The following is a 15,255-nucleotide window of genomic DNA, read 5'->3' as shown; positions in this document are numbered from 1 at the left end:
TTACCTACCGCTGTCTGTCCTCGGCGCTCTGCTTCTCTGCTCTGGCTGTGAGAACAGCGGCCGGAAAGCAGAGCGGTGACGTCACCGCTCTGCTTTCCGGCTGCCCGGCGCTCACAGCCAGAGCAGAGAAGCAGAGCGCCGAGGACAGACAGCGGTAGGTAAGTATGTAGTGTTTGTTTTTTTACTTTAACGATGGTAACCAGGGTAAACATCGGGTTACTAAGCGCGGCCCTGCGCTTAGTAACCCGATGTTTACCCTGGTTACCAGCGAAGACATCGCTGAATCGGCGTCACACACACCGATTCAGCGATGTCAGCGGGAGAGCCAGCGACGAAATAAAGTTCTGGCCTTTCTTCCCCGACCAACGACATCACAGCAGGATTCTGATCGCTGCTGCCTGTCACACTGGACGATATCGCTAGCCAGGACGCTGCAACGTCACGGATCGCTAGCGATATCGTCTAGTGTGACGGTACCTTAAGGGTAGAAAATGCATGCTAGTTCTGTGCAAAAATCTATTTTGGGGGCTGGTTGATTTCTCATTGCAACAGCCTCTTAATAAAACCATTAGGCCTCATACACACGACCATGTAGCACGACCATGTAGCACGACCATGTAGCATGACCATGTAGCACGACCATATTGCTGGTGTTTAGGGAGTATCTGTGGCTCACACTACTAGAGCATTCTGACCAATAGTCTTTGTTTTCCAGCCGTTATCCAATCTATGAAAGGCTATATGGCGTATAGTTATTAGTGACACTGTTATACAAAAAAAATAGAAAGTTTATTTTGTAATGGAGACATGATTAAGGAATTTTACATAATTTTGTGGTGCTGAAAATTACCTTGAAAATATGAGATTGGTTATTGTTTGTAAGTTAATTACAGAGTAAAAAAGGAAAAAAGGAAAATTGCTATATTTTCGGAATTCAAAATACTTTTTCCCCATATTTGTTAAAAATATGCTAATTGCAGCATATACTGTACTATTACAGTTATACATATCTCAAGACGTCTTATGACCCGATATAGAGTGATTTACTCTCTTTTTTCTTGTTGATTTTCTGTCTGACAGGAGAGTTTTAACACTTATTCCCTGATTCTTCATTTGTATTTTGTAAAGTCGCTTTCCTTTTTTACTGGTGTTATTCGCTGCAGTTGTTGGCACCAAATTCATCAAAATCGCACATGCAATTCATGGCGCAAAGTCATAATTGGGTTTTCTTTCTGTCTTGAACTGCTTTTTTAACTTTTAGAGCCAAAAGTCAAATGGTGGTGCCAAAAGTCGCAATAATGCTCTGAGATGTGGGCGTACTAAAAAATATACCAGGGGTACGAGATTGGAGCAACGTTTCTCCAAATTTTGCAACTTTTCAAAAGTCACAATAGATGAATCAGGTTGAAAAAATATGTCAAATTGCTCCAGTCACAAAGCAGAAAAAAAGAGCACACATATAAAATAGTCTTCAAAAAAAGTGCAAATAGAATAATGAATGCAAACAAAAAAAGTGGTGCAAAACACACCAAACTAGCCAAAAAACAGGCACAAGAGCAATGATGAATCAGGGCCCAAAGAAGAACAACCTCATCTCTTTCCGTGGAGCAGGGGAAAGTGAGTACACATTGTTTGTTACATTATACTTCTGCTAGACTATTGAAAAAAACATCCTTTAAACTTGAAAACCCCTTTAAAATATGATCGGACAGTCACTAAAGTTCAGAGATACACAGAAATATCCTGGATTGTATCCTGTCCTGGTAGTGTTGGTAAGGGTTAATGTTTGTGATGCGGTTGATATTTCATGTAAAACGCTGGGAAAATACAGGGTACATACAGTACAAGACATTTTATAGGCGCTTAGTCTCATGAATTTGCAATTCAGTTGGAGCTGCCCGAGGCACAGAATGTGCTGGGTATGCAGTTACAGACACTGGGTCTTGTCATTGTCTTGACGTACAGTACAAAATAGGTCTGCAATATTTCCTAAACCCTAATGCAACTAAGTTAATATGGGAAAGGAAGTTCTGAGACTTTTGCTGTATCACAATCTAATTACTGTGAGTTCCACACAAAGGACAACTACACTATGGATCACATTTATCACTTAAATTACCGTATGACTGTATGTTTCCTCCTTCTTAACAGACTGCAGCCCAAGACAAGATATGATAGAAATCATCAATCAGATAAAGAGGAAAGGCCTTGCACACAGACTCTAGTAAGTCCACCACTTAGCAGCTACATATGGTTTTTACGTAATTCTATTCATATATTGTAATGTAAGCCTTTTGGGTTTGGAATTATAGTTGTGCAAAAAATTTGCAACGTTGCTTAAATGGGTAGAGCTGGGAAGGATTCGGGATGGTATGGGGCGTGTTTGCACCTACTTGTAAAACTAACATTTCTGACAGTGAATTTGGTGTATCTGACTCTTAGGGTATGTGCACATGTTGTGGATTTAAGACCTTATACACAGGGGCTGAGACTTTCCCTCCGGTAAACGGGTGGATTGGACAACCTTTCGGGGTAGGATCTGGTGTCCGCCAGGGCTGCCCTCTTAGCCCTTTGCTTTACACGTTTACGATCGATCCCTTCCTCAGAAGGGTTGATTGTGGACCGTTGGCGTGGGTGAGGATGGGCGGGGTGGCGCCAGAGGCTATCCTGAGGGTAGTGGCCTACGCGGATGACGTCATCGTCTTTGTTTCTTCTCAAGGGGAGGCGATGGTGGTGATGTCAGAAGTGGAGAGCTACTCGGAGGCATCCGAGTTCAAGGTCAACCAGGACAAGTGTGAGAGTCTCTGGCTGGGAGGCGGGGATCCCGCGTTTGCATCTCGGCTTCAGGAAAATGGCCGCTGTGATCTCCATCTGCGCACGCGCGGCATCCCGCGGCCATTTTCCTGAAGCCCCGTGCAGCAGAGCACTCCATCTGCACACGCGCAGCATCAGGAAGATGGCCACCCCCACCGATGACAAGGGTAATAGCGCAGATCGCGCGCTTTTTCTTCACCTGCGCGCAGTGGATTCGGCACTTGGACATGCGCACACCACTACGCCACCAACGGAAAGCCCACCTGACCTGACCAGCCTGATTGACAGGCGAAAACGGCGACTTTGGTAATGTATTTTGCAGCATAGGTGGGGAATCAGGGTACACTACATACACTATTGTAACGCACAGCGCAGGCCCTATTTAACAGTATTTTTATCTCAATCTGAAAAAACGGGGTGACAGGTTCCCTTTAATAAGCAGATGCTGGCTGTGTAATACGGCCTGCACAATTTGAATCGGGATCAGCTTCTTAGCGACCTATGACAGGAATAAGTTGTTATGGAGTTACTGACAATTCTTTTATCAGCAAAGCATTTTACTCTATTGGGCAACCATGGTCTGAAGCCTAAACAATGGTTTGCTCTGACATCAAAAAGTTTAAGGTGAGGACAAAGTTTTAACTTCCCCTTAGTAAGGTTAGTTCCTCTACCAGCTTCAGTTTTTGTCGAGGTTTCAAAATAACGAGGGTTTCAGTTACTGTTCTCACCCGCCGCTCTTACATCCTCTTCCCTGGTGGTAACAGTCCCAACATGCAGAATACACAGACTCTTCCTATAGTAATTTACTACACATAGATCTATGCACATAACATATTTTAAACTAAGACATAAGGATATCACAATGTAGAAAATTAACACTTAAAGGGAATCTGTAAGTAAAATCAATCCCCCTACCCTCCTGCCCACTCCCAAAATGCATATATGAGCATGCAGGTCTTAGAAATGTAAATCAATGGACACCTCTAGATCTGTTCCTGCATTCCTGAGAAATTAGCATTTTAATTACTACACAAATGAGGTGTTAAGTGCTCTAGGCATGACAAAGCACTTGTATAGCCCAGCACCAGCCTCAGCCTCTTTAGTTTGATTGATACATCACTGTCCTGATTTATTTGTCTGACATCACACAGACAGTGCACTATCAATCCAGCTAAAGAGGCTGGTGCTGAACAGGGAAACAACTTGGGGAGGCAGAGGTTAGTTAAAGGGGTTGTCCAGTCAAATCAATAAGCCTGTAGTCACTCTGTGTGACTGCAGACTTACGAGTCCCCCCCAGGGATTCACTGGTTTCAGACTCAGGATCAGAGGGTATACATGTGTTATGTATGTGGGCGTGGCCTTTCACCATACACTTGCACTGAGCAAGGCAGCGTCCCAACTAGGGACATGGCCAGCTAGAGGGCGCTGCCTTGCTCTATACAAATACAAGTTTATGGAGAGTAAGGGCGCACCCATTGAGTATGTATAACTCATACATACACTCTGGTCCCAGGTCTGAAACCAGTGAATCCCCGCAGCGCACAGTCCATTCATTGGGGGAAATTATAGGTCTGCAGTCAAATAGAGTGACTGTAGACTTAACAGTTTGGCCTTAACAACCCCTTTAAGGCCGGTTTCACATTTGCAGTTGTGTCCGCAGTGTTTCTGAGGCATACATCCGCATGCGTCATGATTTCATATCTTTAACATTGTGGACATAGGTTCATGCATTTGCATACGCTCGCCTGCGTTTGCTTACGCATGCGTTGTTTCGCGGGGAGCAGCTAACACACCATGTTGCACTTTTTTGTGACAGCAAATTTCCGCCGTCATATGCATGCGTACGCTTGCTGAAGGAGTGTGTAAAAAAAAATGCATTGCAGTCTATGGGAACGCATGGGTACGCAAGGACATGCGTACGGTTGAGTTTGCGTATGCATGAGTTTTAATGAGTAAACATGTCTAGGAACTGGTTTTAAGCCACCCCCCAAACAAATCTTATAAAAGAAGGTGTGGGCAGTGGAAGTCCATTACTCTCAAGACTCTACAAACATTGCAGCATCTTTTTTGGAAGCAGACCTCACAGAGTGGACAGGTGTTATGGCTGGCAATCAGGCAACACAGCGTGCAGTAATCAGCGCACATACAGAGATCTGGCAATAACCAAAAACAATAGGACGAGCTCTGAGACGTGGAATCTCTGTAGACTGCAGTACCTCAGATCCAACACTGGAACATTGACAAGGAGCAAGGAAGACAGACTCAGGTGGAGCTAAATAGCAAGGCAGCCAACGAGCTCACCAAAACACCTGAGGGAGGAAGCCCAGAGACTGCAATACCACTTGTGACCACAGAAGTGAACTCAGCCACAGAATTCACAACAGTACCCCCCCCTTGAGGAGGGGTCACCGAACCCTCACCAGAACCCCCAGGCCGACCAGGATGAGCCACATGAAAGGCACGAACAAGATCTGGGGCATGGACATCAGAGGCAAAAACCCAGGAATTATCTTCCTGAGCATAACCCTTCCATTTGACCAGATACTGGAGTTTCCGTCTAGAGACACGAGAATCCAAAATCTTCTCCACAATATACTCCAATTCCCCCTCCACCAAAACAGGGGCAGGAGGCTCCACAGATGGAACCATAGGTGCCACGTATCTCCTCAACAACGACCTATGGAATACATTATGTATGGAAAAGGAGTCTGGGAGGGTCAGACGAAAAGACACCGGATTGAGAATCTCAGAAATCCTATACGGACCAATAAAACGAGGTTTAAATTTAGGAGAGGAAACCTTCATAGGAATATTACGAGAAGATAACCAAACCAAATCCCCAACACGAAGTCGGGGTCCCACACGGCGTCTGCGATTAGCGAAAAGCTGAGCCTTCTCCTGGGACAAGGTCAAATTGTCCACTACCTGAGTCCAGATCTGCTGCAACCTGTCCACCACAGAATCCACACCAGGACAGTCCGAAGCCTCAACCTGTCCTGAAGAGAAACGAGGATGGAACCCAGAATTGCAGAAAAATGGAGAGACCAAGGTAGCCGAGCTGGCCCGATTATTAAGGGCGAACTCAGCCAACGGCAAAAATGACACCCAATCATCCTGGTCAGCGGAAACAAAACATCTCAGATATGTTTCCAAGGTCTGATTGGTTCGTTCGGTCTGGCCATTAGTCTGAGGATGGAAGGCCGAGGAGAAAGATAGGTCAATGCCCATCCTACCACAAAAGGCTCGCCAGAACCTCGAGACAAACTGGGAACCTCTGTCAGAAACAATATTCTCAGGAATGCCATGTAAACGAACCACATGCTGGAAGAACAAAGGCACCAAATCAGAGGAGGAAGGCAATTTAACCAAGGGCACCAGATGGACCATTTTAGAAAAGCGATCACAGACCACCCAAATGACCGACATTTTTTGAGAAACGGGAAGGTCAGAAATGAAATCCATCGAAATATGTGTCCAAGGCCTCTTCAGGACCGGCAAGGGCAAAAGCAACCCACTGGCACGTGAACAGCAGGGCTTAGCCCTAGCACAAATTCCACAGGACTGCACAAAAGCACGCACATCCCGTGACAGAGATGGCCACCAGAAGGATCTAGCAACCAACTCCCTGGTACCAAAGATTCCTGGATGACCGGCCAGCACCGAACAATGAAGTTCAGAGATAACTTTACTAGTCCACCTATCAGGGACGAACAGTTTCTCGGCCGGACAACGATCAGGTTTATTAGCCTGAAATTTCTGCAACACTCTCCGCAAATCAGGGGAGATGGCAGACACAATGACTCCTTCCTTGAGGATACTCGCCGGCTCAGATAACCCCGGAGAGTCGGGCACAAAACTCCTAGACAGAGCATCCGCCTTCACATTTTTAGAGCCCGGAAGGTATGAAATCACAAAATCAAAACGAGCAAAAAATAACGACCAACGGGCCTGTCTAGGATTCAAGCGCTTGGCAGACTCAAGATAAGTAAGGTTCTTATGATCAGTCAATACCACCACGCGATGCTTAGCACCCTCAAGCCAATGACGCCACTCCTCGAATGCCCACTTCATGGCCAGCAACTCTCGGTTGCCCACATCATAATTACGCTCAGCAGCAGAAAATTTCCTGGAAAAGAAAGCACATGGTTTGAACACTGAGCAACCAGAACCTCTCTGTGACAAAACCGCCCCTGCACCAATCTCAGAAGCATCAACCTCGACCTGGAACGGAAGAGAAACATCAGGTTGACACAACACAGGGGCACAGCAAAAACGATGCTTCAACTCCTGAAAAGCTTCCACGGCAGCAGAAGACCAATTAACCAAATCAGCACCCTTCTTGGTCAAATCGGTCAATGGTCTGGCAATGCTAGAAAAATTACAGATGAAGCGACGATAAAAATTAGCAAAGCCCAGGAATTTCTGCAGACTTTTTAGAGATGTCGGCTGAGTCCAATCCTGGATGGCCTGAACCTTAACCGGATCCATCTCGACAGTAGAAGGGGAAAAGATGAACCCCAAAAATGAAACTTTCTGCACACCGAAGAGACACTTTGATCCCTTCACGAACAAGGAATTAGCACGCAGTACCTGGAAAACCATTCTGACTTGCTTCACATGAGACTCCCAATCATCTGAGAAGATCAAAATGTCATCCAAGTAAACAATCAAGAATTTATCCAGATACTCACGGAAAATGTCATGCATAAAAGACTGAAAAACAGATGGAGCATTGGCAAGTCCGAACGGCATCACCAGATACTCAAAATGACCCTCGGGCGTATTAAATGCCGTTTTCCATTCATCTCCCTGCCTGATTCTCACCAGATTATACGCACCACGAAGATCAATCTTAGTAAACCAACTAGCCCCCTTAATCCGAGCAAACAAGTCAGAAATCAATGGCAAGGGATACTGAAACTTAACAGTGATCTTATTAAGAAGGCGGTAATCAATACACGGTCTTAGCGAACCATCCTTCTTGGCTACAAAAAAGAACCCTGCTCCCAATGGTGACGACGATGGGCGAATATGTCCCTTCTCCAGGGACTCCTTCACATAACTGCGCATAGCGGTGTGTTCAGGTACGGACAAATTAAATAAACGACCCTTAGGGAATTTACTACCAGGAATCAAATCGATAGCACAATCACAATTCCTATGCGGAGGTAGGGCATCAGACTTGGTCTCTTCAAATACATCCTGAAAGTCCGACAAGAACTCTGGGATGTCAGAAGGAATGGATGACGAAATAGACAAAAATGGAACATCACCATGTACTCCCTGACAACCCCAGCTGGTTACCGACATAGAGTTCCAATCCAATACTGGATTATGGGTTTGTAGCCATGGCAACCCCAACACGACCACATCATGCAAATTATGCAGTACCAGAAAGCGAATAACTTCCTGATGTGCAGGAGCCATGCACATGGTCAGCTGGGCCCAGTACTGAGGCTTATTCTTGGCCAAAGGTGTAGCATCAATTCCTCTCAACGGAATAGGACACCGCAAAGGCTCCAAGAAAAATCCACAACGTTTAGCATAATCCAAATCCATCAGATTCAGGGCAGCGCCTGAATCCACAAACGCCATGACAGAATACGATGACAAAGAGCACATTAAGGTAATGGACAAAAGGAATTTGGACTGTACAGTACCAATAACGGCAGAGCTATCGAACCGCCTAGTGCGTTTAGGACAATTAGAAATAGCATGAGTAGAATCACCACAATAGAAACACAGTCTGTTCAGACGTCTGTGTTCTTGCCGTTCTACTTTAGTCATAGTCCTGTCGCACTGCATAGGCTCAGGTTTACTCTCAGGCAGTACCGCCAGATGGTGCACAGATTTACGCTCGCGCAAGCGACGACCGATCTGAATGGCCAAGGACATAGACTCATTCAAACCAGCAGGCATAGGAAATCCCACCATTACATCCTTAAGAGCTTCAGAGAGACCCTTTCTGAACAAAGCCGCTAGTGCAGATTCATTCCACAGAGTGAGTACTGACCATTTCCTAAATTTCTGACAATATACTTCTACATCATCCTGACCCTGGCATAAAGCCAGCAGATTTTTCTCAGCCTGATCCACTGAATTAGGCTCATCGTAAAGCAATCCGAGCGCCAGGAAAAATGCATCAACATTACTCAATGCAGAATCTCCTGGTGCAAGAGAAAACGCCCAGTCCTGTGGGTCGCCGCGCAAAAAAGAAATAATAATCAAAACCTGTTGAATAGGATTACCAGAAGAATGAGGTTTCAAGGCCAAAAATAGCTTACAATTATTTCTGAAGCTCAGGAACTTAGTTCTGTCACCAAAAAACAAATCAGGAATCGGAATTCTTGGTTCTAGCATCGATTTCTGATCAATAGTATCTTGAATCTTTTGTACATTTACAACGAGATTATCCATTGAGGAGCACAGAGCCTGAATATCCATGTCCACAGCTGTGTCCTGAAGCACTCTAATGTCTAGGGGAAAAAAAAGACTGAAGACAGAGCTAAGAAAAAAAAATGATGTCAGGATTTCTTTTTTCCCTCTATTGGGAATCATTGGTGAGGCTCCTTGTACTGTTATGGCTGGCAATCAGGCAACACAGCGTGCAGTAATCAGCGCACATACAGAGATCTGGCAATAACCAAAAACAATAGGACGAGCTCTGAGACGTGGAATCTCTGTAGACTGCAGTACCTCAGATCCAACACTGGAACATTGACAAGGAGCAAGGAAGACAGACTCAGGTGGAGCTAAATAGCAAGGCAGCCAACGAGCTCACCAAAACACCTGAGGGAGGAAGCCCAGAGACTGCAATACCACTTGTGACCACAGAAGTGAACTCAGCCACAGAATTCACAACAGACAGGAGACTGAAGTAAGTACATTTGCTACTGATTGGTAAGTATTCACTGTGACTTTACACATGTGGCAAAATATTTATTTTTCTTTACAGAACCATTCCAGTGCAGATGAGCAGGAGCAGCAGACCCAAGTTCCAGTGGCAAGACGGCGAGTAAGTATTCATGACAGTTTCTATTTATTCTTCACTGTTTTTGGTACTCTTGACTGTTTTTTGTTTATTTGAGTGTTTTAAGTGTCCTACAGATTGTAAGCTTGCGAGCAGGGCCCTCACTCCTATTGGTATCTATTTTGAACTGTGATTTCTGTTATGCTGTAATGTCTATTGTCTGTACAAATCCCCTCTATAATTTGTAAAGCGCTCCGGAATATGTTGGCGCTATATGAATAAAATTATTATTATTATTTTATCTTTCCAACATTAATGTCTTTCTTTCATTTCTAGGTTCCACAACGGGAGGAAGAAGTCATTGATAACGACCTCCTCATCACATTGGTGCAGGAGTGAGTTGCATTGTGGGACACCTGAAGCAGCAGCACTCAGACCCTGTGGTGATTCGGCGGCTGTGGAATGAGGTGGCCCAAGCGCAGGCGGATGACTGGGACAACGCCACGTCACAAGTCAGAAAGGAATTTCGTAAGTATTGCAATGTGGTCTGATGCGGCAGTGAACCTGAAGGCTGGGATCACACAACCGTGTGTGATGCGCGGTTGTGTGATCCCGGCCTAAAGTGCATTGTTTAACATTTTTTTCCCTATTCACAGTGAACAAAGTCAAACCCTGTTGGCGTTTGATGAAGGATCGCTTCAACAAGGACCTGAGACAGGAGATCCAAGTTCGCAGTGGTGCTGCAGCAAGGATCGGGAAAAATAAGTACCACCGGTTGTTGGAGTTCCTGAGACCTGTCCTTGCTCAGGGAACGTATGTATTTTTGTGTTGTATTCCATTGTATTGTATTCCCTAATCTGAATTTTGCTATTCCACAGGAGTTGGCGCTTTTACAATTTGTTATTTTTTGCTAGTAATGTTTTACTTTTCTTTTCACAGAACCTGGAGCAGCACCCTCGAAACTGGATCGTCCTCTGGAGTGGTCCCTCATCGAACAGCCACGGACCAGTCCCAGCCATCCACCAGCGAAGCAGCAAGTGGGTCGACGTCACGGTCTGAAGAACAGGCAGCTGGTCCGTCAGATGTCCCCTTTTCCCAGTCCTCTGCCTCTTTTTGGGGGAGCTCTTCCCACAAGCGGCAGAAGGCCTTGGACAGGTCACTCATGCCCAAGTTTCTTCACTTGAGCTCGGTCTTCCAGAATGGCCTGAAGGTGATGGGAGAGAGACTGGAAAGTGGTCTGACCCATATTAACACACAGGATGTCAACCAACACCTTAACCGTCTGGAAGCCGACCTCCGGAGACCAGCACACCATTTTTTTAATCAGTTAGTGCAGGGCATCTCGGAACACCTTACGCTTGAACTCCAGCTCAATGTGATACAGGCCTGCAATGCTGCTTACGTTCAGGCTATGCAGCAGACTCGATACTTACAGCAGCCACAGGTGGTACACACTTTACACAATTACACAGTTTACCTCAATACCGAGTTCTGCTGCATACCACTGTACGGCCACCACCATGCCCCGTCCTGCAGCACACCACTACACCGCCACCACCATGCCGGGTGCTGCTAAAAGCCACTCAACCACCACCATGCCAAGTCCTGCTCCTGCACAGCCGTTCACCTCCACCACCATGCCAGGTCCAGATCCTGCACGGCTGTCCATCGCCACCACCAGGCCGGGTCAAGATCCTGTACGGCTGTCCACCACCACCACCAGGTCGGGTCCACATTCTGCACGCCCTGCTGACCCCACAACTCCCACCCTCCTAAGGAGGCATAAAAAAGAAGGCAGCCGCCTAAGACGGGACAGAAATCTAAAAAGAGTTGTGCCACCAGAACTGTCCAACTACCTTCACCCTCACCTCTCAATGTGTCTGTGTTGCCCAGTTTATCTCTCCATTCCAATGTGTCTCTCCCGTCCCATGCTTCCACTTCTAATATGTCTACTTCCATCCTTGACCTCCCAGACCCCACAAGTTTAGCAAGCCCTTCCCCTGCAACCCTTTCATCATCCACACCTAGCCAGTCCTCCCAGCTCAACACCCCCATGTTCATATTATTTCCCCCTCCATGTCTCGTCAAAAATATATATATTTTTTTTGTTAAATAAATTTGTGTTGTTTCTCCCCATCACAGCTTGTTCTTTGTCTCTTTCGTCGCCGACAACACACACCGTGCGCCATCAACACACACGTCACCATCTACACCAACACTGTGTTTTTGCCACCTCATATCTCCATGACACACAATCTGCTGCCTCTCTTCTTTATTTGCTTTACACTGCAGCTTTGCTTCAAGTGTCTGTCATGGAGCTATGAGGTGGCAAAAACACAAAGATCCTCCCAAAAAAATATTAATACAGCACAAAGGGTCAGTGGTCAGCAATGCTCACAAGCCCAGGTGTCAGCACTAGTGCACTCAGGATGCTGGGATTTTCTGCATCCTGAGTGCACTAGTTCTGACACACGGGCAGGTGAGTAAAAATATGAGGTGGATGAGCTCCATCATCTCTTCAGTCTGCATTAATCTATTGGACTATAGAAATGCTGACTGAAGAGACGATGGAGCTGATCCAAGGTCACCTAACATAGCACTGACCTCGGAGAAAAGAGGTGTAGTGTAAAGCATGGGTGACATAACCCAATTTGGATAAAATCCACTCCCTGTCTTATGCAATCTGCATTAAACAGAGAGTTGATTTTATAAAAACTGTAGTTGTGAACCCGGTGATCACCTTATTAAACTGTAAAAAAAGGATTGTCATGTAGAGGGCACTTGGAACAGGTGTTTGACTAGAGGCGTTTTATTTTCAGCAAACATGAAAGGTAAATTTAAGCATTCCAGGTACATAACATTACATAACATTACAAGAGCATTTCACTAAACCATTTCTTCATGCCATGACACTCGTCAGTTCTCAGAAACAAAGTATGCCGCAAATGTATTTCTAATTTGGGCAGCTTCAACTGTTGTCCTCAGAGGGTGAGGATGGTAATCTGGCAATGGGTTACTAGCAGGTTCATCAAGGTCAATGTTGGGTCGCTCTTTAGCCATTATATAGTTGTGCAGAACCACACACGCCTTGACCACCTCATCGACTGTCTCAATTTTCAGATTAATGGCTGTCCCTAAAATGCACCATTTTGAGACAAGTATACCAAAGGCACACTCCACAGTTCTTCGTGCCCTGGTCAGTCGGTAATTAAAAATCCTTTCTGTGTGGTTCAAGTCCCGACTGGTTTAAGGAGGTTTAAGGAGGTTTCCTTAAGGAGGTTTCCACACATCTGAAAGGCCTCATCCCCAACCACAACAAATGGCATTGGCGGGCCTTCGGTGTTGGGAAGAGGTCATGGCAAGGGGAAATTAAAATGACTCCCATACAACCGTTGGCCAATGTACAAGTTTTTAAATGTCTTGGAGTCAGTACCACGGCCAAAAGATCCAATGTCCATGGTGACAAACCTACAGTCCACAACTGCTATCGCCATGAGCACTATGGAAAAATATTTTTTATAATTAAAGTACTCGGATCCAGTTCCAGCCGGTTTGGTAATCCGGATATGTTTTCCATTCACTGCTGCCAAACAGTTTGGGAAATTACAAACTTCAAAATATTTTTCTGCAGTTTCCTGCCATATTTCCAAGGATAAATTCCTCATGGAGAACATCCCACAAAGCACGGCAGGTGTCTGCGACAATCCCAGATAGTGTTGAAATTCCTATCCGGAACTGGAAATGGAGCGATGATAGGCTCTCTCTGGTACAACACTGGAGTGACCACAAAATAGGTGGTCAGCTCAATGAAGCTAACCAATCAAAGAGTCATTTAAAATATAACATTTATTTAGAAATATATAAAGAGATCCAAATAGCCACATGCAAAAAATACTTGAACACGAACAATAACCCCAAATCAGAGGGGGACATCCACCCACAAGCCAACACATATGAATTTAATAAGACAATCTATAAATGTACTGGCAAAGAAAGCTGTCTCATAGAATTATCCCGGACTAAAGCACCTCATTCACATAAGCACACTCCTACAGTGCCCATCGGAACTCTATATATAATGAGTGCAAGAACCGCATCCCAATGATACTGAACCAACGGGAACCATTAAGAGTGCCAAAGAACCGGCATAGTGATAGCCCAGGGTGATGTACTAAACAGCCCACACCTTACCAGGTAAGTGCCCGTATAGTGGATGTCCTCCTCCGGCTCCCCGACGCGCGTTTCGCCCTCTGCTTCTTCCGGGGAAGCCAAGAATCTGCCGAACAGAGAAAGAAAAAAAATTCTGAACAGTAATATTTATGACAGGGGTTTTGCAAAACAGAAAGAAAGAAAAGAAAAGAAAAGGACGTGGCTTTTATAACAATAATGTTTAGTACAGTTTTTTGCAAAATAAAAAAAGGGAAAAATATTAAGTAGTACATTGCAGAACAATAATAATTATGACAGGTGTTAATGTTTAAATATTATGTACCTTAGTGGCACCAGCAGACGTTCCTCAGCAGGAATCGCTCTACGGAGCTGGGTTTCCTGTCTGCTGATAGCTCCTTGTACACGAACCAGCAAATCCATGAAGCTGTCTTGAGACATCCTCGTGTCCTAAAAATATTTCTCCGGGTTTTACGGAGCTCACTGTATAGGGAGTGGTAGGCTCCACGGCTCTGTTGGAGTTCAACAATCGCTTGCTGCCAAAAGCACCGAAGCCGTCTTCTCTTTTTTTTTTTTTCTGTTCTTGCTCACAAGCAAATGCAAAGGAAAGAAACAAGTTGACATTGAAATCCAGATTCCGATAGAAACTCTCCATGCGAAGATCCATCTTGACGCAGGGTACAAGAGCAAAATCTGAGGATTTCATCTGTACAAGAGTCTATATACAGAAATCCCATGAGGCACGTCCATTTGGCGTGGCTTGTGTCAAGAAAATTCTCCTGGAAATTTTTTTTCCTATCAAATACATGCGCATAAAATACGCAAACGCATACAAAAACGCATGCAAATGCATTAAAACGTAGCGTTTTTCTGTCATGCGTAAGCTGATGCGGATAAAAGCGATGCGTTTGCATGTGTTTTTGCATGCGTTTGCGGTTGCTGATGATATACTGCGGACTCAACTGTAAATGTGAAATGTGAAACTAGCCTAAGTGCTTTGTCTTGCCCAAAGCACTTAATGAATCAATTTTTATTTTAATTAAAATGCTAATTATTCAGGTATGCAGCAACATATATACGATGTAAAAGTATTGTGACAAAGTCACTGGCAAGGTGCTGGAGAGGAGATATGTTTCATTCTTATGGCTTCAGTGATTTGAAAACCCAGTATCAATTGATTTATATTTTAAAGATTTGCATGCCTACAGGTCCTTCTCAAAAAATTAGCATATAGTGTTAAATTTCATTATTTACCATAATGTAATGATTACAATTAAACTTTCATATATTATAGATTCATTATC

At 44.8% G+C, this 15,255-nt stretch overlaps 1 protein-coding gene and 1 long non-coding RNA gene across 2 annotated transcripts in view; both read left to right on the top strand.

Moving 5' to 3' along the window:
• The first annotated feature begins 1,926 nt into the window (after positions 1 to 1,926).
• LOC138657828 (uncharacterized) overlaps positions 1,927 to 15,255 on the top strand; it is a 100,400-nt gene continuing 87,071 nt past the window's right edge. The window contains exons 1-2 of the long non-coding RNA XR_011317207.1: positions 1,927 to 2,063; positions 2,152 to 2,224. This is a non-coding gene — a long non-coding RNA (uncharacterized lncRNA). The remainder of the gene's footprint in view (positions 2,064 to 2,151; positions 2,225 to 15,255) is intronic.
• Positions 10,172 to 11,865, top strand: LOC138657827 (uncharacterized). The gene is made up of 3 exons (XM_069745470.1): positions 10,172 to 10,312; positions 10,441 to 10,597; positions 10,724 to 11,865. Exons 2-3 carry the CDS (start codon positions 10,470 to 10,472, stop codon positions 11,358 to 11,360), a joined length of 765 nt encoding a protein of 254 aa, XP_069601571.1. The 5' UTR covers positions 10,172 to 10,312; positions 10,441 to 10,469; the 3' UTR covers positions 11,361 to 11,865.

The sequence above is a fragment of the Ranitomeya imitator genome, chromosome 1 (assembly GCF_032444005.1).
Source record: "Ranitomeya imitator isolate aRanImi1 chromosome 1, aRanImi1.pri, whole genome shotgun sequence".
Lineage (NCBI taxonomy): Eukaryota > Metazoa > Chordata > Amphibia > Anura > Dendrobatidae > Ranitomeya > Ranitomeya imitator.
The sequence above is the reverse complement of the archived record's forward strand: the minus strand, read 5'-3'. Positions and strand labels throughout refer to the sequence as shown.

Coding starts and splice junctions, on each gene's coding strand:
- LOC138657827 (XM_069745470.1), top strand. CDS start 10,470: ATGAAGGATCGCTTCAACAAGGACCTGAGACAGGAGATCCAAGTTCGC. Junction 10,598..10,723: donor CCTGTCCTTGCTCAGGGAAC/GTATGTATTTTT, acceptor TTCTTTTCACAG/AACCTGGAGCAGCACCCTCG.